Genomic DNA, 27,023 nt, shown 5'->3' on the forward strand with positions numbered 1-27,023 from the left:
CCTGCACAACTACTAAACTTATTATTACCGCAAATTGGCACAATAACCAAAGTAAATAATTAAAAAAAAAAAAAAAAAAAAAACCCTGAGCATGCAAGCACACCGTCAATCATGATTGCCCACCAAACCCTAGCATTGGGTTTAGCATAGTCTGGACAACCCAACCGATGCACATTATACGCACATCATGCGCATCATGCACATGTCATACACATGATATGAAAATTTATCCATAATTTCTTAATTAATTATCATAATACAGGGCTATTAAATTGGAGTAACTAAAGTTTTGATATTTTGTGATGTTATTTTAAGCATAACTGAAAGCATACAGTGGGTGTTTGAGCATGCATCTGTGTGTTGAAAATGTGCCCTAAAGCCAATCATATGATGATACTTTACTGACATTTCACATGTTAAACTAATCTAGTTTAATATAAAGGGCAAAGATTATTGTTTAAAGCCATCTCATATAAATGTTACATGCTTAAACGATAAGTCCATGGAATATGTAATTAGGAGAATATGATCTAAAGAACTTAGATTCATGAGACCAATCTCTTTTGTATATATATCCTAAATGTTCCTGATCATAGGATTGCCAATTAGGCATTGACAGTCCGTTAAAATCAGTACGTGTTATGTCTTCTCTTAAAGAGAGTCACTGGTCTCGAGTCATTGGTGTGATTGACACCAAGACAAGCATGTAAGGGCTCAATAGAGAATGATTCCATTAAACGCGATCAACAAGGAGTTCTCATACTCATGTCACATGAAAACTCATGGTAAGGATAATGCTAAGTAGTCCTTTGACCTAAGGCATCATAGTTGTCTTATGGTTAGGTCCTTATCTTTGACTATGTCAAAGTTATTCCGTCAAAAGGTGTCCACGGCATAGTTGGGGTTAAGCCACTTAGCCATGGAGGTAAGTGAATGCACAACAAGGGATCTCTAACCTTCAAACCGTAATCCTATAAGTAAAAGAATCACATTGGATAGTAGACATGAATAAACTATTAAATCAAACAATGTGGTCAAGAGTATTGTATTAGAGAAAGACTATATGGCATTGTAATCCCAAACTAAATAGGTTATCCACCTCTTCTTATTAGCTTGGGTAGCCATGACATATTGCTAGGTGTCACTCATGGTTTGCGGAAGCCCTTAAGGTGTATAATCACTAAAGGGAGAATTGAAAAGCATGTTTTAATTCACAATCGATTTGAAGAGTTCTAATCACCCACTGCCTCGCTAAAAGGAACCTAATGGATCGTACACCGTGTAAGGTAGGGATTGAAGAAACAACGGAGATGAGTAAGGATAATTAAATGGTTTAATTATTTATGGCTAGGATTAATTAATATGTTAATTAATCAAATGAATAAATTCATTTTAGACCTCAAGCTAGTTTTGGGCCTCAAGGCCCAATGGGCTTCGAATGTCAAGTCTAATAACTCATGTTGTATGACAACTTGAAAACACAAAGGGCATGAAAGCCCAAGGAACCCACATGGCTGGCCATAGAAAGTGTGAAGGAGAATTGGTTTTAATTTCAATTATGCCACTCAATGTAAGTGGCTATAGAAAGGAAATTATAAACTATTCCCTCATTAAGGGGTTTTCTAGAGAGAAAAGAGAAAAACACAAAAAGCTCTATCTTCTCTTAGGAGGCCGGCCACCCTAGGAAGAATGGACTAGCATCCATCTCTTCCTAGGTCACTCATCTCTTCCTTAATGCTCCCTTTGGTGTGGAAACTTAGAGGTAACCTTTATTGGGAACGTGGAGAATCCATTCCTTCATCCATATCCAAGAAGTCATGGAGCTAAGAAACAAAGTTCCTCCATCCACATCCATGGAGCCAAGGAGCAAGGAGACTAAGGAAAGAAAGCCTTCACATGGGTGAATATCCTTTGCTAACCAAAGAGGTGCTTCAAAGGTATAAAAGTTTCTCAACTCTTTTCTTTAAGATTTGAGTTGAGTCTTGGTTCACCACAACTACTAGGCCTTGAATTTCATGGGTAAAGTTTTGTTTTTAAGTGCATACAAGCATGATTCCGCCTTTAATTGTTAATTGCATACATAGATGTTGCTTAAATGAACTTGTTTTCACAAATTATTCCTTCATTGTGGAGTGAGTAATGTCAAAGGTGTGCTTTCAATAGGTGAACTAATGCATGAGTGGGAAAATGGAGGAAAAAAGGACATGTGTGGAACTATGTATTGTGGGCCTAGGGACTCTCTTAAACACTTGCCGTCAAAATGACTCCATAAGACTCAGGGATAAGACAAGGTAAATATAGGGTTTAGTGATAAGATAAGGTAGATATAGGCTCTTAAATTTGATTTGCACACTTGCATGGTAATGATGACACCTTGGGTGCTGTCTATTACTACCATAAATAGATGATTTTTTGAAATTATGTAAGCTCATTGATGGCTAGTTTTTCAGGGTCCTTGATGATTTTTTGCAAAAATGGATAATAGAAAGGCCATATAATTAGGAAGAAAAAAGTACATGAGAAAAGTAAAGGAAAAGAAAAGGATGTGTTGGAATTTAAATGCTACTATTACAAGAAAATTAAACTAAAATAAACAGACTCAGTCTACCTATACTTTACGACATACTTCCTGATGTCATCTGCATGAATTACAACTGTTGAATTTTTCATGGCCAACGAAATTATAATGCGATTGGACTGTGAAAGAACATGTGGACTTCCACAATTGTTGCATGCATCCATGGTAGCCTTATTTCCCTATCCACCCAAAGACCTGAAAAACACCGCTGAATCATATCTATACATTCCATTATGCTCAACCGTCTTGATTTGCGATGGTTGAGAGAATACAGAAGCTTGAGGCCTTCTTGCTTCAAATCACCCCATAGCACACCAAGATCACACCGCACACATATGTTGCTACTTCATGACCCTTTGAGATCACCTTCTTCAGAGCCTCAATTCCGGCTTCTTTCTTATTATCTTGGAAGAAGTATGTCATCCCTAGCATGAACTAAGTAGGTTGAACTAAGTGGTCATCTTGGCTGATTTGGTTAAAGCCTTCAAATTCCCTAATGTTGATGTGTTTGAATGTGCTGTCGTCTTGGCCGATTTGGTTGAACTTCTTCCACACCATCTTTGTTGAAAACATGTCCTTAAAAGATCGGGAAGCAACGACAAGAAGTTCGTCCAGAAGAGATTGTATAGGCAATGAGGTTGTTCTGGCTTCCTCATCTTTTTGAACTTGTGGTTTTGAAATAAAATAGTACAAACCCTTAACAAGACAACTTAAATAGATGGTTTATATGTTAAACTAGAAGGAGAAGAGATATGACTCAAAGAGTGAGAACAATTATACATTAAAATTGAACTGCTTTGACAAGAAAGAGATTTGGTGAATATATAGAGATGAAATACCCTTTGACTACAATTGTTCAGTTGTAACTTTTCCTGTTGAATACAATTGTTCAGTTATATTCAACAGTCATATCCTTTAGAATTAATTAATTAAACAATTATATTATTTCTTTATTAATTAGGTAATCTATTTCATTACAATCATATGTATATTAGTATAACAATGTTATGGTGTACCTTCACACATATTTACACATATTGTGAAAACCATGTTATCATAATCATATTCCAACACAAAATACATGACTAAATTAAAACCATGTTATCATAAAAATATGAATAAATTAAAACCAAAACTAGAACTTATTTAAACTAAGAAAGTGAGTGCGCAGTAGTGGGTAGAACCCATAAAGTACAAATATTCAGAGCATAGATGACAAAACAGTGTGCAGTGTAAACTAATTAAAGTGCTTAAGACACAACCTAGAAAAGACCCTACATTTATTTAGATATGTCAGAATCCGCTGGAGTTTCCTCGTATGCCACAGAGAATTTAGCTATCTAAGACCTGGAGGGGTGAAAAATAGAAGGGTAAGTGGGCACAAAAACAAGGGCTTGTAAAACACATTTATTTTCCGAACATACTAACCCCTCGTTGGAAATCATGTATAGTTTCCAGAAAATCATACTATGTATAAGTATGAAAATAACTTTAAATAATCAATAAAGCCAGACTACACCAAACTACAATATCTCAATAACAATAATGCTAAAAATACGCCAAACTACAATATGTCAACAATAGCATAATGAAAACAGGTTGCTCATCAATCTACGTTAGCACACGAGTTCGGGCAGATAGTTTATGACATGAACAAGACTATGGTATGTATAAGTACACTCCAGTGCTACAATCATGTGAAGACTAGCAATAATCGCAACCACCTACGAGTCGGAGTTGCCTAATGCGACTTGTACGACAGGACTGGCACCTACTTGGATTCAAGGCGAGCGTACGGTACAAAAGTGAACATACACGTGAAAGACTAGCCCTGGTCCCGGGCGAGCACTCACACCGAGGTGCAGTAATGATGAGCAAACTACACAAATATAATCATGCCATAACAATTCAATAATTTCTAATCAACATAGTTAGCTTACATGAGCATCCTGTAGGATTATTTTAGTGTTTCACGGCATTATAACATTTCTTATAATATATTATAATTGCAGACATTGTATAAATCAATTCAAACACATTTGTAGAAACTATAAAGTTTATACATATACAAAAAAAAAAAATGCCCACTCACTGGTACGTGGTCGGATCGTAGCCTCCTAGCCTCTCTTGACCTCGTACGTCCTCGGATAATTTTCACCTATATGTGAAATAACTAAACTAATAAATTAAATAGGACATATTCAAAAAGGCTAGGTAAATCTCCCATACTTTGCTCAAACAGAAGGTTTGAATATACGAAAATGATCTCTACGAAGTCACGGACCCGTACGTGTCAAGCACTCGCCGGCCGTTGGTCGGATGCCCTCTTATGCGCCGCCTAGCCTATGAACACACACTCGCCCATGCACAGGCCATGCACCTGACAGAGACTGACGAACGTTAGGAATATTCTGTTAAATAGTAACAATGTTACCTGATGCTGTTAAAATATTTTGTCAACTTTGATGGAATATTCTTCGTCTTCTCCAGTGAGTTCGCTGTTCGTCGCCGTCGTCTAGTTCGCTGGTTTTTGGAAATTATTGCCGGAAACTTGGAAAATTTTCAAACTTTAATGGATTTGAAGCTCTTAAGGAGTAGAACAATTCTAGACCTTTTGGAAGTCAAAAAATGGACGGGAAATGGCTTGAACATGCCTCGAAACTCTTGGCCTAAAACTCGACTCCTCGAACTCGCTTGTTTCGACATCAACTCGACTCCAAACCTAGTCTAGGGACCCTAGGGAGTTGTGTAGAAGCTTCCCTATATCCTAAAACCTTGTAACTCAGCCTGAAACTTGTTGGAGGAAAACTTATCGAGTTGGACTTTAAGAGTTGGCGAGTCAAAACTCGATCATTTAACCATCGGCTGGTACGGCTGGGTTTGTGGGTTTAAGAGGAGTACAATGGTGGAGTTTGTGAGCTCTATCTGTGAAGTTTTTGGCGTCGTTCTAGAGGGTTGCATGGAAAATGAAAGTTTTGGTGAGAGAGAATGAGAAGATAGAGAAAGAGAGAAAGTGAGGGAGCAATTTCTGATTGGGGGAGAGGTGTGAGGAGTGGTTGTGATTGGGTGAAGGATTTTAGGGGAAAATGAGTGAATGTGAGGGATTTGAGGGAAATAATTTGATTGGTGAGGTGAAAGGAAAACACGGATCCCATTTAGAAATGGAACAAAAGATAGGTTTCCACAAGTGAAATCCGACGAAATCTAATGTACCCTATCAAAAACACTAGTTCCCTACACTAAAATAATTTGCACACTCGTGTACAATTCTACCCGCTATTAATGTACTTTACTGTGCGTAACGTTTTCGTTACAGCTCCGATTCGCGTCTAACTCGCACTTACATGTTCATAACGATCAGTACTATTTAATTATGCTACTAGGAAAATAAAATAAACGTTGAATACTACATCCACGTCACTTTGCCAATAAGGACAGAAATGTCAATTTAGACAATCGAGGAGAAATTACATAGAAAATTAAGGACGGGTCATCATAATCTACCCCCTTAAGAAAATTTCGTCCCTAAAATTTCAACAGTACTACAGATCATAATCAAAGAGCAAGCATGGATAAAGATCTTGTATATGCTCCTTTATCTCCCAAGTAGCTTCCTCAACATAGTGGTTTCTCCATAAAACTTTCACCATACGAACGGTCTTATTCCTAAGAACTTTGTCTTTTCGATTAAGAATCATCACTAGAACCTCATCATAAGTCAAATCCGGATTAATCTCTAACGGCTGAGGAGGAATCACATGTGACAGATCAGAGACATATCTCCGTAGCATCGACACGTGGAACACATTATGCACCCTTAACAACTGTGGAGGTAGATCAAGTCGATAAGCAACTTCACCAACTCGCTCAATGATCTGATACAATCTGATGTAATGAGTTCTTAGCTTCATTTTCTTCCCAAATAGTACAACGCCTTTCCACAGCGACAACTTTAAGAATACCCAATCTCCAACCTTATATACTTTGTCGGTCGAATGTCTGTCGACTATACTCTTTTGCCGATCCCGCGCTGCTTTCAAGTTAGCCTTTATCACTTGAATATTCTGTGTCGTTTCATCCACGATCTCATGACCAACCAAAACTCTCTTAAGCCTACATCAAACCAACACAACAGTGTACGACATGGTTTCCCATAAAGCGCCTCAAATGGTGACATACCAATGCTGGAGTGAAAGCTGTTATTGTAGGTGAATTTTATCAAAGGTAAGCGATTGTGCCATGCATCTCCAAACTGCAGGACTAAAGATCTCAGCATGTCTTCCAATGTCTCAATAGTTCTCCCTAGATGCCCATCGGTTTGAGGATGATAGGTGGTGCTGTAGAGTAATTTCGACCCTAGAGCTTCTTGAAAAGCTACCCAAAATTTCAAAGTAAATTTGGGGTCCCGGTCAGAAATAATATTAACTAGAACATCATGATACTTGACAATTTCAGAAACGAAGAGTTCAGCCAACCGACTTAGTGAGTAATTCTCACGGACAAGTAGGAAATGCGCTGACTTGGTAAGTCGATCTACTATCACCCAAATACCGTTATAGCCATTACGTGTACAAGGCAGCTTGTACACAAAATCCATTGTGATATCTTCCCATTTCCACTGAGGTATAGGAAGTGGTTGCAACAACCTGAATGGTTTCTTTCTTTCAGCCTTGTCCTGCTGACAAACTGAACAACGACTCACATACTCTGCAATTTCTCTTTTCATTCCTGGCCAGTAGTAGAAAGGTCAGATAATATGGTACATTTTAGTACTTTCAGGATGCATCGCATATGCTGAAATATGCACCTCATTGAGTATTTCTTTCTTCAGTTCTTCCACCTTAGGTGCATACATTTGATCGCCTTGTATGAGCATACCATCAAGCCTTCAAATCCTTAGATTTCCCCTATTACCGCTTAACACCACTTGCTTTAACTCCTAGGATTTGGAGTCATTCATCTGAGCTTCTAGAACACAATTTAACAAAATTGGCCTGACTTAGAAATTGGCGAGTAAAGCTCCTTGGTGATCTACTTTTAAAGCCGCTCTAATAGACCTTAGGTCAGTGAGAAGAAGAACATGACATGCATAAAGAGCATTAAGTCGACCGTGAGATATCCTACTGAGAGCATCTGCTACAGTATTTGCATGACCAGGATTGTATTCAATAGTGCAACCATAATCGCTGGATCAACTCCATCGCTGCAGGAGATTAAGTTCTTTCAGAGTGAAGATATACCTGAGGCTTTTGTGGTAGGTGAATTCGACATGTTTCCCCATAAAGATAGTGCCGCCAAACTTTCAAAGTGAAAACGATAGCTGCCAATTCAAGATCATGAGTAGGATAGTTCATTTCATGGGGCTTTAACTATCGCGATCACATTCCCATGCTGCATCAGCACACCGTCCAAAACATTCAAAGAAGCTCCATTGTAGATCTCGAAATTCCTATTGTCATCGGGAAGTCCAGAACAAGTGCATAAGTGAGATAGTACTTCAACTGTTGAAAACTTCGTACATAGTCATCACTCCATTCAAAATTAACTCTTTTCTTAGTCAACCTTATCAGAGGCAGGGCTATTATGGAGAAATCTTTCACAAATCATCAATAATAGCACATAAGACCAAGAAAACTCTGAACTTCAGTGACAGTCTGACGTTGCTCCCAGTTTTCCATTGCTGTTACTTTATGGGGATCTACGAGAACACCTTAAGCTAATATCATGTGCCTCAAGAATGACACATGATCAAGCCAAAATTGACATTCGCGAAATTTAGCATACATTTAATTCTCCCTTAGCTTCTTCAAAACCAGACGTAAATGTTTAGCATGGTCAGCCTCACTCTTACAATACACCAGAATGTCATCAATGAAGACGATTATGAACCTGTCAAGGTACGAATGGAATACCTGATTCATCAAGTCCATAAAAGTTGCTGGAGCATTAGTCAACCCGAACGGCATCCCAAGAAACTCATAATGACCATATAGAGTTCGGAAGGCTGTTTTCGGAACATCCTTACTTCTGATCTTCAGCTGGTGATAACCGGACCTTAGATCAATTTTCGAGAAAACACAAGTACCATGAAGTTGATAAAAAAGATCATCGATACGAGGCAACGGATAACAGTTTTTAATTATCACCTGATTCAGCTGTCTGTAATCGATACATAGCCTCAAGGTTCCGTCTTTCTTCCTTACAAACAAGATTGGAGCTCCCTAAGGAGAAGTGCTCGGCTGAATAAACCCTATTTGAACAAGTTCTTGCAATTGATTTTTTTAATTCCTTTAACTCCGCATGAGTCATACGATAAGGAGTTAGAGAAATAGGATCGATACCTAGAATTAGGTCGATAGTAAACTCTTCATGATCCAGTGGTAGACCAGGTAAGTTGTCGGGAAAAACATCTTGAAAGTGTCTGACTACTCGAACGTCTTGACAACCTTTCTCCTCAGTCATTACTACATGAGCTAAGTAGCCTTGACAACCTTTCTTCAACATCTACTTAGCCCTCACGGCAGAGATAATTTTATGCTTCAGACCGCTACGTTCGTCAATAAAAGTTACTATCGACATGCCCGGTTGATGGAAGGTAACAATCTTCTGGTGACAATTCAGCATGGCTCGATTGTAATCTAACCAATCCATGCCCAAGATAATGTCAAAGTCAACGATATCCAAAGGAACAAGATTGACTGGCATTATGACATCCTCGATAAGGATGAGACATCCTCGATACTCCCAACTAACATAAGAAACTTCACCCTTAGGAATCAAAAACTCCAACTCATAACCGAGAGGAGTTGGGTGAGGTTGAGTCTTTGAGCAAAAGTATGGGAAATAACATAATGAGTAGCACTCGAATCAATTAATATTCTGGTAAAATGACCAAGAACATTCAACGTACCCATAATCAAGTCGGGGTTACCCTGAGCATTCTGTAAGGTGATATGATTGGCACGACCGTATGCCTGCTGTCGGCCTCCTAGACCCCTGTTTCCCTGGTTCCCACTTCCCTGGTTACCTCAACCTTGATTTGTTAGATTAGTTTGCTTAGTTGATGCACCACTGCTGGAAGCTACATCAAGATTCTGGGACTGTCCTCCGGCATACCATTGAGCTCTGCCGCCCGGATATGGCGTATACAGCATATAACCCCTTAGTACTGAGGATAACCACTATGGTAGTAAGGGTTAGGTAGGTACTAATATGTTCTTCTTGAAGACTGAGCTATGTCACCCTGGTAGTGCTAAGTACCACCATAGTCTATATGCGAGTATGTAACAGAACCTGGAATCTGCTGAAGAGGAACTGTAGGTGGAACAGTAGGAGGCTAAGGTTTCTGCTGATTCTGCCGACATTGATTAGCCATATGCCCCATCTGGCCACATGTATAACATCCATTACTCCCCCTCTTACAGTCACCGTGATGACGGTTATTACATCTGTGACAGAGCGGAGCACTAGAGTTACTAGGGTTCCTCTGATTCTAAAAGCGTGAATGATCAGTGGAATTGCCGCCCCTTTGCGGTGTATTAGAACTTGAACCACCGCTCGACGATCTAGAACTATTTCCACTTCTCTTAAAATTATGAGTCTTTCTAGGGCAAAAAGATGACTGCCCTCTGTTATTTTCCTCTAAGCATTACTATTATCCTCATCATCATCACCATCATCAGGAGCTTTCTTAGAATCCTCAACATGAAGTAGAACCTCAAAGAATTCTTGGTAAGTAGAGCACAGAGTAGAAGTCGCCAAAAAACGCAACCGCTTACGAGTCTCCTTTATAAAATAACGAAGCATCTCCTCAGGATTCTCAACGATCTTGGGATAATAGCGGGATAAGTTAGTGAACTTTCAATGGTACTCTATGCCTGACATCTTACCTTGTTTTAGCTCTATGAATTCTTCCCTCTTCCAGTCCTTATACTCCGGAGGTGTGAATCTCGCCTGAAATAGGCGTCTGAACACATTCCAATTCACGGCATCTTGAGCAAACAAAGGGTGAGACTCCTTAGGCCACCAAGATCCAGCTCCCAGACGGAAGAACCAAGTCACTGTCTTGACCCATCTCTCCTCTGGAAGATTTCCCTGCCGTTGCATAACATAGAAAATCTTCTGAACATGGTCGATCCAAATCTTGGATTTCTTGGGTCCCTCATTCCTAAAGAAATTATTTATCTGCAGGTGCAATACAATCTCTAAGGTGGTCCTCTCAGGAGGACGAAGTATGGACTGAATGGCGCTGGTGATTACCTCACCCAATTGCCCAAAATCTGGGAAGTTAATCTCAAAAGAGACACGTGGTTCTCTATGAGGTGGCATGATTCCAACTTTAAGTAATCAATAATGCCATACTGTGCCAAACTATAATATCTCAATAACAATAATGCTAGAAATATGCCAAACTACAATATCTCAACAATAGCATAATGAAAATAGGTTGCTCATCAATCTACGCTAGCACATGAGTTCATGCAGATAGTTTCTGACATGAACAGGACTGTGGTGTAATATATAAGTACGCTCTAGTGCTACAATCACTTGAAGACTAGCGATAATCATGGTCACCTACAAGTCAGAGTTGCTTAATGCAACCTGTATGACAGGATTAGCACCTACTTGGATCCAAGGCGAGCGTGCGGTGCAGAGGTGAACATACACATGAAAGACTAGCCCTGGCCCCAGGAGAGCACTAACACTGGGATGCAGCAATGATGAGCAAACTATATAAATATAACCATGCCATAACAATTCAATAATTTCTAATCAACATAGTAAGCTTACTTGAGCGTCTTGTAGGATTATTTCACGGCATTATAACATTTCTTATAACATATTAAATCCTGGCATAACAGGCGTATCATCAATCTAAAAAAAAGAATGGCATGATATGCATTAATCAATTCAAACACATTTGTGCAAACTATCAAGTTTATATATATACAAAAACAAAATGCCCATTCACTGGTACGTGGTCGAATCATAGCCTCCTAGCCTCGCTTAACCTCGTACGTCCTCGGGATAATTTTAACCTATAAGTGAAATAACTAAACTAATAAATTAAATAGGACATATTCAAAAAGGCTAGGTAAATCTCCCATACTTTTCTCAAATGAAAGGTTTGAATATACGAAAATGATATACATGAAGTCATGGACCCATACGTGTCAAGCACTCACGGGCCATAGGTCAGACACGCCCTCACGCACCACCTAGCCCACGGCCACACACGCGCCCACATGCAGGCCATGCACTTGACAGAGACTGATGGACATTAGGAATATTCCGTCAGAATTGACGGAATATTTCATTAAATAGTAATGGTGTTACCTGACGCCGTTAGAATATTCTGTCAACTTTGACGAAATATTCTTCATCTTCTCCTGTGAGCTTCATTGTCCAGTGCCGCCGTCTGGGTTGCCGGTTTCTAGAAATTCTCGTCGGAAACTGGGAAAAATTTCAAAATTTCTAAGCTTCATATCTTCTTCATTTCTCAACCATTTTTAACAAACTTTATATGGATTTGAAGTTCTTGAGGAGTAGAACAATTCTAAACCTTTTGGAAGTCCAAAAAGGGATGGGAAATGGCCTGAAAATGCAATGAAAGTCTCGGCCTAAAACTCGACTCCTCGAACTTGCTTGGTTCAACGTCAACTCAACTCCAAACCTAGTCTAGAGACCCTAGGGAGTTGTGTAGAAGCTTCCCTACGTCCTAAAACCTTGTAACTCGGCTTGAAACTTGTCGGAGGAAAGCTCACCAAGTCGGACCTTCCGAGTTGGCGAGTCAAAACTCGATCATTTCACCATCGGCTAGTACGGTTAGGTTCGTGGGTTCGAGAGGAGTACAATGGTGAAGTTTGTGAGCTCGATCTGTGAAGTTTTCACGTCATTCTAGATGGTTGCAGGGAAAGAGAGAGTTTCGATGAGAGAGAATGAGAAGAGAGAGAAAGAGTCAGGGAGTAGTTTCTGATTGGGAGAAAGGTGTGAGGAGTGGTTCTGATTAGGTGAAGGATTTTAAGGGAAAATGAGTGAATGTGAAGGATTTGAGGGAAATAATTTGATTGGTGAGATGGCCATTTAAAAAGGGGATAAAATATAGGGTTTGCACAAGTGAAATCCTACGAAATCTAATGTACCCTATCAAAAACAGTAGTTCCCTACATTGAAATAATTTGCACACTTGTGTACAATTATACCCACTATTAATGTAGTTTACTGTGCGTAACTTTTTCGTTACATCTCCGATTCAGGTCTAACTCGTGCTCACGCGTTCGTAACGACGAGTACTATTTAATTATGCTACTAGGAAAATAAAATAAACGTTGAATACTACATCCACGTCACTTTGCCAACAAGGGCAGAAATATCAATTTACATACTCGGGGAGAAATTACATAGAAAATTAGGGACGGGTCATCACATCACGTGCATCAAATCCTTACCACTTAAACACCTTCAATACAATCCCTCTTTTAAGCAACGGGTTTTCATCCAAATCAATGCTACACTCGTATAAATAGGTTTTTCACACTTATTTGCCACAACCATTAACCTCATAGGAAAAGAAGGCATTCCACTTCTCAGATAGCTAAAAAATTCACAACACAAACATGTCTAAGTTCAAACATGAAACTGAGGGTTTTAACGCCAAGTTCCACGAGTGGTACAACGTGGAACCTCCTCCACTTCGGGGTCACCCATGGCAAATCCTACATCATCGTTTAGCTCTGTCAACGCGGAGATGTCGTTGGAAAATATACATCAGTCCGTAAGAGATGGGCGTCGCCAAGTATTGGAACCAAAAGAACTTGTGGACCTTAACGATAAAGCCAACGAAGCGCTCTACCATGCAAGCAAGCAAAAAATGAAGGCTGACACGTCTCGAGAAATGGTCCCATTCCTAAATTTGAATTGTCGCAAAAGCATCGTGGCCATATTGAATAATACGAGCTTTCCTAGGAGGGAAAGATCGAAATGGAGGAGGAACGCAACAAGGTGTTTAAGGATTTTCGTCAGGTAGCGAAGGGAAAGGAATCGCGTCAATCACAATGGGATTCCTTGACAGTGAAGGAGGTCGAATCATTTAATAAAATTTGGTATCGGTGATCGTTCGGTGAGGGTTATGCTTAATAGATATAGTAGAATAAATTTGAAGGCATAGCCTAGCTTGTGGTTGACTTGTAATGTTTAATTATATGTTAAGCAATGTAATATAGTTGTGCAATGTATTTGCTAACTATTATATGATAAAAAAAAAAACATGAGGACTATGTATCCTTGTTATCTTCAACGCTTACCATGTCCTAAACTACCCTAATACGAAGAGTATCAAATATTTATATATGCAATATATACACTGTAAGTACATGATATGTACACTACATGTACATGGTATGCACAAAACTAGAGGTTGGGCAGCAAGCTGCTTTTCATATTTATAAGACACTTTAACGGCATGCTATTGGTATAGTGGATACAATTAAAACAGAATCCACAACGATTACATATATAAGGTTACACTGGCATGTATTGGATACAATTGGCTTGGAATCCACAACAATCATATATATATAAGGTTACAGTGATAGTTTGCGAGTCTTGTTCGTATATCAACTACCACTTAATCGAGCACGTGGAAAACATAAAACTCGTTGTCGCTTATTTTGTGGACATGCATGACCCTTAACTTCCTCTAAAATTTTTCTTAATTTTGTTTTTAATCGAGGCCAGGCCATAACTAAGTTGTGGTGATACTCACTAAATTCCGAGGCACAACATACGTGCATCATAACTAGTGAACATTTCCACTTCTCATATTAAGTTATATCCTTGCACACCATTTGCACATAATGAAAAAATTTTCTCAGATTTCTGCAATTGAACACTTGAAACAAAAATTGGAACATACCCAGTATTCTAGCACGTCAAAAATAAAAAAATTTCCACAACCCATAACCCCTAACATGAAACACAAACCTTAATTGAACTTCTACATATTAATTCATCTTACAAACAAACCCATATATTCCATAAATCATTGATATAGGAACTTGGAATTAAACACCCTACCTTACTATGCCTGCCGAAGCTTCTGTTGCCGAAAAAAATGAAACTTTTCAGCCCAAACAGAAAATACGGTACAAACGTCCTATGTTTAAGGATGGAAGAATTTGTTGTGTTTGGTTATGGAAGAATAACACATATAGCTCACAAATCTGAGCTCAAACCCAAAAACCCCAACCTCACTCTTATCACCTCTGTCTCTCTTTCTCTCTCGAAATCCCTGTGTTTGAAATCAAAGCTATGAGCTCAACCCAAGGCTCAGCTCACTCTTCTCACCTCTCTCTCGACTTCCTTTTCTTCAAAATCAAATCTCACACATCTGAGCTCAACCCAGTAGTCCACAACTCACAGCTCTCTCTCTTGACATCCCCAACTTCGAAATCAAAAAAAAAAAATAAAAAAAATGACACAATAAGTTATGAGTTTTTACAATTTATATGTGAGTATTTTCTTCATTTATGAAGTGTGAATGGCCGATTTGTCCTATTTTAATCCCAAGAGCAAAAACACGGCCCATTTATGTCAATTTCCCTATTATCTTTATATTCAGTCAGATAACTTTCCAAATTTGAAAGTTTGAATGTCAATCTGTATTTTGATTGAAAATTTAATGCACAAAAAATGTTATATTTTTATCTCCCAGATTGTTAAGGGTGAAAGAAAGGACTTGTTGATTATTTAACTTTTGTTGTATTAATGTTTGTCCCCATATTTTGAATCTTGGTTCCGCCCTTAATGATAGTATCGTCATTAAGTTGAAGATTGGGTCAAGTAGCGGTATCATAATTTGGTTAAAGTTTGGTGACGCCTACAATTGTTTCTTTTTAATAAATTTTTTTTTATAAAGAAACAGTTGCCCATGCCACCAAGCTTCAACTTAATTACAACATTACCATCACATGCAAACTTCAACTTATTTACAATCCTATCACCACTCCCTTGTTTTTGTCAATTATTTTTAGTAAAAGTTCTTGAAGTGTTCATTAAAAATTTGTTTTGTAAGGCACTTTTCTCTTGCAGAAGAAAATGGTCTCTCTCCCCCGTTGCGCCACCTTCCACCCTATGCCGTCACCGGCAATCTCCCCGTACATGTAGCCGCCGGGCCACTTCCCGTTTCTCCCTCTTTCTCTCCCTCTATCCCCGGAGAACTTGGTAGAGATGATATGACCTCCGATCTGAGTCCTCCCTCCCCATGGAGAGTAACAGAGGAGAGACCCCACGATTACTGATTACCTTCTAAATAGTTTTACACGACCTCCAATCTGAGGCCTTTCTTTCATAATTTTAAATTAACTGTAGTGTGTGCATGAACGTACTGTAGCCAATTTAACAAGAAATTTATGATATTCCAGAGTCTCATATTCCAAATGTTTTAACTGTTAGATTTTAATTTTTGTATACTTAAACGAAAATTCAATGGTTAAAATACTCGGAGGATCTAATCCTCCGGTGCACTGTAGAAAACACCAACAATTTAAACTGGATCCAAAAACGGGTAATAATTTGTATGTTTCCATGAGAGAAAAAACGCAGTCAGAGCATGGCTTAACTAATTGCAGTAGAATCTCCCTCAACCAGAACCTGGTCTACATTGAATCTACCCCAACCTGAACCTGGTCTACATTCTTTCCTATGCAATTTGGGTCGCCATTTGAGAAGGCAGGGCATGCCTTAAAGCCTTAAACTAGGACAAATAACAACACGGTGTTTGGTCCATAAACATCGACCATACGACATATCCATAAACGAGGTGCCTTCCTATCCTTATGCCTGATGGAGATGTAGTGTATAACGTATAAATGCTTCGGCATGAACACTAAAAAGAAACGATGAAGCATATTTGAACAGAAAAGATGTCAACAAAGATGTGCACAAACTTGCTCAACAGCATCTATAATACATTTCTTAAACAACATCAATTGAGGAGTGCAAATTGAAATACACGGGTGAGACAATAACTATATATGTAAATATAAAACTAATAATTAGACAAACAAACCTCACAAGCTACCGTCCATTACTTTTCGAAAGAGTTCCTTTGGGGCTGCAATTAACAGAAAATTAAATTGATACCATGTTGTTAAGAGAATGTGACTCCTATGCTAATTGATACCGAATTATCAAGTGGTATAAGTTAATCTTACCAGGCAACCCAGTGAACCTCTCAAACTGTTCATATGCCTGTCCAATGAACATCTCCAACCCACTAACAACTGTGGCCCCGGCCTCTTTCGCTTCTTTCAAGAGTCTGGTCATTTTGGGGGTGTAGACGGCATCAAAAACCAACGAGTAAGATCCCAGAGCATGCTGCAAAAACAGAAATCTACTAAATCTCTTTCTATAAATGTGACCTAAATAACATTTGGTGTAACTTTGTCAGTTGTAGAACATCAATAGAATATGGTGCAAGTTAACTTGGATTGGTAGCATGAGGTCCCAGGTTTGATGTTCCAAGACCATCATAGATGTATGGGTTCCCAGGTAAACTGTGCCAAAAAAAAACAAAAAAACTTCAAACTGACGAAACCCAAGGACCTAACTAGTCAATTTCCTTACTTCAAATCTATCGAGTCTGCCTCCTTTTACTTCATCAGATGGTAAACTTGAGATACTGTTTTTCCATAATTAATTTTTCACTCTGGTTGCCTTCAGGTAGATTATCTTGCTTAGCACAAAGACAGTCACTACCCAAAATACAATAGAACAACTATAGCATATACCATATAGACACATAACATAAAACCTATCCAGACAAAAATACAACCAAAACCAGGCGGCTAAAAACAAATAGCATCAACATTAAAGGCAAAACCATGACAAAGCAACCTCAGTTGAAATAGAGTTAAGATAGTCAAGAGCGACATTTTTGTCAACCAGCGGTATTTTGGTCAACAGGGCCATTGGCTGGTTAACTGGTCCAACTAAGCCAACCCACCGGTCAAAAACAGCTCTCCAATAAATAAAATACAAAAAACACAGAAGCTCAGTCCTAGAGGTTTTTCCATGTGCCAACCAATTTTTGTGTTTGAAACAGTAATTTACCCGAGTTGATCAAACCTTGGGTTTGACCCCCAGCAACTTACCCCAGCAAACCCATCCTTTTAGAAAACTCACATCTGAAACACTGACAAAAAAGCCTAACAAACGCTCTGGATGTGTGAAGGGTGGTTCCCCTCCTCTACAAATGTGGCAATAAAGAGCTCCTTTATTAGCACTGATGCAGTGAACGTTTGTGGGTCTGCTCACCTCTCATTGGTAAAGTGGATCACAGATAAGCTCCAAATCTCTACTCGGACTGCTTCTACTGCTTGTGATTGACTTACAATTTTTCTGTGCAAGGATAGTAGGCACAGACTGCTACTGTACTCACATAGCTTAACAGAGTTCACACACTATAGATTTCATCCTTGTCACGTCAGATATACAATTTTAGGTATGAGTGAATATGTTGAATGAGGATTTATTTGGATGAATTTAAAAGCATGGGTTTCCTAAACTTCAGGTTTGTTATTAAATTGATAAAGAAGGAGATGGTACTTTCAGATTGGCAAATTTGATTACACTTAGCAATGTTGAACTGTGATACTCCATATTGTGCTAGCATGATGAGTATGTACTAGTGTGTGTTTCCCAGATTCTGCTAGCGTGTGTTGAGTCCCACAACAGTTACTAGGTTGACGCGGGCTAAATAAGCAACGTCATTAGTGACTAGTCATTTTGTGATTTAATGCTAAGATGGTGTGAGCTTTCTTAGGTCAAGACATAAAAATTGACATCCAAATGGAGGGTAAAGTGTTATAAAGAAAATGAGGAGCGAATCAAAGAACACCAAGACTAAAGACAAAAGATAACGCTGTTGAGTTACACAGTTTTGTGTAAGAACACACTATTCTTGGCGCGCACAGCCTAGAATTGGAGTTTGGTTTAGAGGAACCAATAGATCTCTGTCATAACTTGCCTTGTACTGATGGTTATTAAAGAATTTAACACTTTCAAGTGCTGCCCATAATTTCTCAACATAATGATCTATCCCTTGTACACATGTTAAATAGGATCAAGTATTTTAATACAAGGACAACCCATAATCTACAATTCAGCAAAATGGGAGGGCGGCAAACCTTAGAAATGGGTGTCTCATCAACTTTTGGTTGCATGCCAATAGATGTTGTATTTGCAAGAATCATCCCATCCTCTGGGTGGAAATTATCTAAATCAGCAAGAGACAAAGCATCTCCTCCAATTGTGTCTGCAAGTTCTCTGGCTCGATCTTTAACAAAATAAAATATCAGTCTTAAGAACAAAAAATCACAGTGATGTTGCTTATATCAGGTTAAGGAAAAATGAAAATGGAGAACAGAGGATAAGAAACAAAGCAACAAATGCTGTAGTTGACATGATATACCAATCCGAAGTACGGAAATGTCAAGCAAAACTTTCTCATGCAGCAGACTTCATGTCTAGAACATCAAAAAGCATGATAGAGCATGAATCTATACAGAAAATTACAATAAAGTACACTTCAACAATTGGGTAAAGCTTCAAATCTCATAATATTCATGTAAAATGGATTGATGTTTTTCTCAGGAGAAGATAGGAAAGGATGCAAGTTTAATCTGCTCAATGGTGTCATGTTAAATATGTGCATTTACCTCTAAGAGATTGGTTACATAAACTATATGATACCATTTACTCAAGATTTATCACTGCATGAAACTATAAAGTGAACGAAAATGTTTCAGATGACACCACCTGCTTAAATAAAGAAATTTCTGAACCAAATGAATCAAATCTTTATACCCAGATGAATGCACTCTAGCATTCCCGCCAAATATGACAAAGATGTACATCCTGGCAACCACCTAATCACCAGGGGTGAATCTCATTAGCAACCAGAGGAGGCACGTTCTGCCCACCCACCGCGCCCCCCCCCCCCCCCCTTTTTTCTTTCTCACTTCTCCCCTAAAGTTTTTGACCTGTAAAATGGTGGTCAGGAACCAGGGCCCTGCTTAAATCGCAGCTGCCTTCTGTCGCTCCATACGACGTCGAATCGGACTACAGTGAACAATAATCAACTCACCACCACCAACTGTATCACTCACTCCTCATCCAAAACCACCAGGAGGCAGATATAACAATAATGTCTAGTTGTAGAGTTGATTCTAGCAGCTCGCGAAAAAGAATTCCCTCCTTCCATGTGTTTAAATTTGACCTCCCAGCCCTATGCATATATAATTTATCTATTTGTTCACTTAACAATATTGACCCTAAAGATAAAATTATAAAGGAACAAAGGGTGGAGATGTACACTAAGCACACAATGGGTATAAGTTGGCCAAGTGCTCGACAAAATGCCTCACTTGAAAAAAAAAAAAAAAAAAATTGGCACTGCATGCGCTCTTTTTGGAATTCCATGAGGACTTGCACCCGCTATTGCTTCGTTGTGCCCCCATGAACATTATTTCTAGCTTCGCCCCTGCTAATCACCAAAGGCGTCAACAATACTACCATTCCAGAATTAAGCATTGAGCTTTTCTATCCTAAATTAAACTCCTAGGCAAACTTACCAAGCACTGAACTAAAATTGCATAGTAAGTTGGGTTTTACGGCTCAAAATTAGGATGATGCAAAGAATTAGGTTTGTGTTACCTATTTGGTTTTGGTGTCCTATTTGGGTTTGGATTTTGACTTCTTAGTTGGTTTCCTTGGTGGAGAGATTTTGTTAATTACGTATTTGATTAGGACTTGTATTTACTTCCTATTAGGATTCTTATTGTAACCTAAGTCCTATGCACTATAAATAGGACCTTAGGGTTAGTGTATTTTGTGTGCCTCACCATGGCTTAGAGAGTTTTCTCTAATTGGGTTTTGGGGTGGAGGTCACCATTTGGAATCATGAGTGCGTGGCAAAAGCATGGCTCATTCGTGTGGCAATTTGGTGAGAGTCAATTTGTGGGATTTGGGTTGTGAGAGTTTAAACACTCTTTTGTAATCTCCGTTTGTTTAGTGAAATTCCTTGACATTGATATTGGTACTTTGTTAGAATTCGCTTTCGTTTGCGCATAAAAGTACATCAAAGTCCAGGTAGGCTATGAGAATATGCCACACAGAAAAATAAAAGAACATTGCGTTTTGCGCTAAGGGTTAAAGATTTAACATTGGAGACATATACACAAGAATATCTTAAATAACAAAATCATGTTAGTAAAATTAATCAAACTGATTACTCAAATGTGGGCTGGATACACATAAAATAATCACTTGAGTCAAATAAGAAAATTGAAATGATGGAGAACCATATAATCTTTTAGGCTTAAAAAAGGAAAAAGAAAGAGTGTTTCTTTTAGCTCTCTCAATTAGAAAGGATCTATCTTTGACAGCAAGCTCCTTCAAATCAATTTATCTTCATATTGTTTTTTGTATCCTTGGTTGCTTTTCCAAAGAATAAAATGTCCCTTCAACCAACTTTACTTATAATCTCAATTTTGATTTTCAAGAAAAAGAAAGATCACGGTTGACATGCTGACATGCTGCATAAGTGGAGTTTTTTCTAATCGACCATGGGAAAGAGCAAAAATGAGCATGGATAATATAAATTGACACAAAAAAAAAATGAATAACCGTTAAAGAAATGCCATGACAAAATAGATCAAGAAAGCAGATAACTTATGAGCTTATAAAAGACGGAACAAAAGAAAGTAAAACCAACCATAAGTGCGATTGGCAATTGCAATCCTTGCACCCTTCTGTTTTGCACCATAAGCAAGTGCCTTTCCAGCACCTCCAGCCCCAATAACAACAAACAGCCTACCAGCTAAAGGTGAAACAGTTAAACTGCCACTATTATGTGAACCTGTAAAGTAAAAGTGGGAAGCCAGAACACATTAAAAAACAAAAAGATTCTTGCCAGAATAAAGAAAGAAGAAAAAACTTAGCTATAACAACATAATAGTAACCTTTCAGTCCGTCTTCAATAGCTGAGATAGCCCCTACATAGTCCGTGTTGAACCCAAATAACTTCCCATCAGTTGGTCTCCGTATAATGCAATTAATAGCTCCTATGGCCTGAATATTTTAATAAAGATAAAAATCAATTATATGGATAGCATAAGTCAGAGGTATGCTAACTACTCAAATGGAGAATGGAAGCACCATAATATGAATGCTTTCTTCACTACCTTTGCAACTGGATCAACTTCATCACAACACTTAAGTGCAGCTTCCTTGTGCGGAATTGTAACGCTGTGTTAGAAGTGAAGTGTATAAGATGGGATCCTGATGTATAAGTAGCAAGAAAAAACTCTAAATAGATATGCTACAATTTTTATTTGACACTAGGGAAGAGAAATAGAAGATGAACCTGAAACCAGCAAAATCCACTGAAGAGTAAGAACGGAGAAAATTTGCAATGTCATCTACCAACAAATGTACATAAACTCCATTGAAACCTACTGACTTGAATGCTTTATTGTGCAATATAGGTGATTTGCTGTGGCTGACAGGCTTCCCAATAATGCCAAACACTTTTGTGTCAGTCCCTATCTGCCTGAAATTGTATAGATGTAATATATCCTTCATAGTTGGTTGACCAGGAGCTGAAACTATTCCTGAGTCAAGCGTACCAAAAGTAAGATAACCACCAAATTTTGCGCAAAGGATCCGTGAAATCAACCCCCTCTCACCCATTACAAGTCCTATTGTTGGGACCTGAAATTCCATGAAGGAGTCAATTTTGCTTTTAACATATAGAGAATTAAAAAAAAATCGAATGACTAAGGAGAAGAAATTTGGCGCCAGCCTGTTGTGAGTGCACAGATGAAAAGAGACAGTGATGTAAACCAAATTCCTTCAATTACTGTTGGAAACTAGATTTCTAAATGGAAACCGAGAAAAGCCTTAGGGAGAAACTGATTTTACTGGTAAAATTCATCCAAACTGATCTGCTCCCTCCAAAACTAGGTCAGACCCTTTTATAGTGCATTACTAAATTCCCCCCGACCTTTCTAGATTGACCCTTTAAGTTCTCCATATCAATAACTTCTCCATAACAACTACCCTCTAAAAAATCCCTTAGACTTCCCGCACACTATAATTACTTAATACTTGGTAAGCCCAACAAACAATACGAATCCTTTTCCTCTAGAGAACCCCTTAGACTTCCCACACATCAGAAATGGACAGTGTTCTTCTATGATCTGCAACCATAATAACAATATTTTTAGGGAAATGAAAAATAAACACCCTTTTCCTCTTCCTACACACCCTGTTTAAACCTGTCCATTGTTTCCCTTAGATTTATTCAATCTGATGGCCAGAAATAAAGAGGGGTGTGTGAGAGCCTAAAAGGGTGTTTGAAAATCAACTCCGTTTACTGCATCAATAGGGTCAGGCAAGCCTTTTTCATCCTATTTTCCTTCCCTTCATCAGAGTAACACGTCACACTTTCTATCACTAAGCAAGAGACGATCAGTTATTAAACTAGAGCTGTAAACTGCCAACCAAACGAAATGCTACTATGGGTATCACAGAGAAATAAGGCGGGCTCTAAATATTGTAGGATTTAGGGAAGTCTGAAGAAAGTAGCCTTATACTCACTTTCAGAAAGGTTGTCTCCCATTTCAAAACAGAGTAACTTAGCTTTGTGCCAAGGCACATCTCATGCTTCCGATGTAACTACTAGCATAAATCATACAAACTGCACACCTCAGTCAACCATTCATATGTATGTATGTATACACCATGTATAAAGTCGATTAGAAACACATCAAGTTCAACTCCTATATATTAACATTCTAAAATGGTGAAATACAAAAAAAATAAATAAATAAATAAAACTTAAATTCAGCTCACCATGGAAATAAACAATGGGCCAAAATTTAAAGTTGCAATGCAAAAGCATATCACCTACAGTGCTTACTTGAGAATGTACTGTTATGTGAAAAATGCGTGCTACATCAGTGATATCCAAAGCACTGGTTGCAATCTTAACTATGTCAGCTCCAGTGGCTTGTATTCTTGCAACAAGATTTCCAAGAGCCTCAACTGATGGAGTTTCTTGATAGTTGTGAGAAGAGACAATAACTTTAAACTTTTCAGGCTTCTTCCCATATATGGAATCAATGAATGCATGAGCAACCTTCAAAGAAAGTTAATAACATAAGAATAAGGGAATCATGATTAACCCTTGGGGTTAGTCCAAGTGGTGTGAGGGAGGATTCGGAAAGGGTTAGGATTAGAATAGGTCAAACGTTCAATATCTTTCAATAACCATAAAAAGAGGAAAAAAAAAAACATAATTCAGGTTTTACATTCTAGTGTGACAAATTTAACATAGAAAAGGAAAGATAAATGATTTGTCCAATATGTTTGCGACGGTGGCAGTAGTAAGGATACATTGATTAGATTTGCAGCACAAAAGAATGTATTCACATGATTCTTGATTGATACTTCATTGCATTGCACAAGTTTAGAGTTGTTATACACATCTGGCAACCATAAGCAGCTCTTGAACAATTATTCGGCAGTTTGGACTAGGGAGGAATTAAAAAGAAAAAGGGAATAGAAAGGCCATAATAAGTTTCCTTACTATCTAGCATCTATGAAGGACGAAATGGATGAGATCATGTTACCCATCTTATGATTCCATAATGCCAAACAGAAAACACAGGAGAGAAACCTGAAGCTCAACATCAATGTAATCAGCTCCAAGCTCCATTGCTAATCGAAGTGCATCCAGTCGATATTTTTCATCACCATCATACTGACCACCTTCCCACTTTGGTCTACAAAAGTACATAATATCAGTCTTATCAGATATTATCGCACTGGGAGATTCTTAGGGTCATAACAGTCCAAAAACTGTAAATAACGAGCAAAGCCACACTTAGATAAACCGAAAGATAATGCAGTGAAATTTAATGAGAATAATTTCTGTATCCATCTGAGTGATAAATCGTCATATGCAACCTTTGACTTAAACTCGTGTCTTCAGCGTTATGAAAAGAGGAGGGGAAAATAAGCTTCGTTTATTATAGGTATCATTTCTTCTGTTTAATAAAATAATGTAAAATTCATCCCTATATCTTTACCAATATAACCAATTCAAATAAATCAAACCCTTAAAATAAGAGTATACCACAAACAAGCTGAATCATATAAGAAATTCATGGTAAAATACCTGTATGTGATAAGCGTCGGCAAAGGGGATTCTTTAATAAGGATCTTGAGATGTTCACTGCAATTGAAGCATTTTAAATGATCCAATCTAATCTCCACAAGGTCAGCACCAAGGGCTTTGGCATTGCCCATATCAACCACCATCTTATCAACGGACTCCGCCATTATCGGAGCACAAATTAGGGTCGAACTCCTCCTCACATCATCAACTCCCACGCGCAGGCCCTCAGAAGCAAGCTGAATCCCAAAAACAAAAAAAATACAGAAATTAGACAAAATTCACACTATTGCAGGTAAAATTGCTCTGAATCTAATCTAAACAAGTTCAAGAATGTGCTTAGTTTAAAGACAAGAATGCTGAAAAATGCGAAAAAAGTTTGACAATCTGTAACCTTGTACGTTTTCCTATGTATTTTCTTGGCAGCCAATCAGACTAACAGAATAAGTTACGGCAGAAACCAGATCATCCCAATTATTTCAAGTTTCCCATCTTTTAGTTGCTGATAGAAATTACAGAAAATAAGAAAAATATACACCAATTTTTTGGGTTTTATATCTTCATTTGGCTAGTGCCGGCAGCCAAATGGAAGAGAAAATCAGAGGCGCAGTGCAGAGATAGTAGTAATTGCTGAGAGAATTTACTTACCAAAATGTTTTGGGGAGAATCCATCGGAGAGTTTGACGGCCGTCGGAGAGAGGCTGCTTCGGGTGTTCGATGCGTTGCACCTCACAGTGGTTTGGTAGGAGTCTAAATAGGGATGAGTTTGGTGGGAATTTTTTAGTCTGGTAGGCGCGCTTCGTGCTTTCGTATATTCTTTTTTTTTTTTCTTTTTAAAATATAATTTTTTTTGTTTTTTAGAGAAAATTGTGACAATCGTCGCTTAACTAAAAATTTATGATTAATGGTCCTTTATCTCATCAAAACGTGCAACTTTGGTCCTTTTTGTGAACTCCTTCAAAATTTTGTGAAAATGAGTCATGTTGGAATAACCATTACTACAATTGGGTTAAAGTTGAAGGATCATTGCTCCAATTGGGTTAAAGTTGAAGGATCATTGCTCCAGTTGGGTTAAAGTTGAATGATCATTTCTCCAATTAAGTTAGAGTTGAGGGACAATTTCTCCAATTGGGTTAAAGTTGAGGGATTATTGCTACAATTTTTCTCATATTAACCCCTTGATTCAGCCTCATGTGCATAACATGTGACTCATTTTGACAGAAATTCTAACAAAATTGACAAAAATGACCATAGCTACACGTTTTAATGGGTTAAGGGATCAATAGTCATGGATTTTTAGTTGAATGATCATTACTCCAATTGGGTTAAAGTTGAGAGATCATTGCTACAATTTCCTCTTTTTTGTACAAGTGACATATTCCTTTTAAATGTCGGTTCTTTCTAGGGCTACCTCCATTGTAATCTATTCATTTGAACTTTATTTAATGAATGTTCTATATCTTCTAACCAAAAAATAGCATTAGTGGGTTAAATTATTAAATGTTAAGAGGGTGGGATTGGTGAGAATCAAACCTGCACCAAGGTTCATAGGCATTATTATTTCTGGCCGTTGCGGTAAAACGATATTAAAGTGGAGAGATTTTTCAATGTCTCTGAAACATGGGATGGTATGCCATATTTCCTTATACAAGCAGAGAGAATTTTTTTCAAAATGTCCATCTATTTTTATAATGTCTTGTGCCTGTATTTCGGGCATTGAAAAATCTTAAGGTAACAATATTTTGTAGGCCACATCTAAATAGTCTCACTAACATTTTTCACAATATAATTAAATAAGAGAACTGTTATTGTTACTCTAAAAATTTAATTGTGTACTCCTCATAAATGCATTTTTCTATCTAAATATAAAATGTTCAGAGATAAATCTCTTTTTTTTTTTTTGAACAAATGATATTATATATACTAAAGGGGAGAGGGATGGGCTAAGCCTCATAATGGACCAACAATAATGTAGTTCAAATTCACTATTGAAAAGAATCAAATCTAAAACCTCTCACTTAAAAGTGAAAAAGAATATCACCAAACTATAATATTAAGTAGCTAGATAAATCTCATCTAAATGAAGTACTTAACATACATACTAAGCTACTTGAGTTAGCTTAGTGACGAGGGTGGGTAAAGGAGATGGGTAAGAGTACCGTAGATTCAATGTTTAAAATCATCTACTGTAAAATAAAGTTACTT

At 38.0% G+C, this 27,023-nt stretch overlaps 1 protein-coding gene across 2 annotated transcripts; it reads right to left on the reverse strand.

Moving 5' to 3' along the window:
• Positions 1 to 16,472: 16,472 nt before the first annotated feature.
• LOC137720070 (bifunctional 3-dehydroquinate dehydratase/shikimate dehydrogenase, chloroplastic-like) lies at positions 16,473 to 25,606 on the reverse strand. Of its 2 annotated transcripts, none has more exons than XM_068459079.1 (11): positions 25,467 to 25,606; positions 24,822 to 25,057; positions 24,321 to 24,426; positions 23,562 to 23,780; positions 22,005 to 22,351; positions 21,823 to 21,886; positions 21,601 to 21,709; positions 21,354 to 21,497; positions 18,766 to 18,914; positions 16,792 to 16,954; positions 16,473 to 16,691 (listed from the first exon to the last, which is right to left on the reverse strand). In XM_068459079.1, exons 1-11 carry the CDS (start codon positions 25,488 to 25,490, stop codon positions 16,648 to 16,650), a joined length of 1,605 nt encoding a protein of 534 aa, XP_068315180.1. In that variant the 5' UTR covers positions 25,491 to 25,606; the 3' UTR covers positions 16,473 to 16,647. The 2 variants fall into 2 exon arrangements, with proteins under 2 accessions (XP_068315180.1, XP_068315179.1); XM_068459078.1 differs by having other exon boundaries at positions 23,553 to 23,780.
• Between the last annotated feature and the right edge of the window lie 1,417 nt (positions 25,607 to 27,023).

Source organism: Pyrus communis, chromosome 16 (assembly GCF_963583255.1).
Source record: "Pyrus communis chromosome 16, drPyrComm1.1, whole genome shotgun sequence".
Lineage (NCBI taxonomy): Eukaryota > Viridiplantae > Streptophyta > Magnoliopsida > Rosales > Rosaceae > Pyrus > Pyrus communis.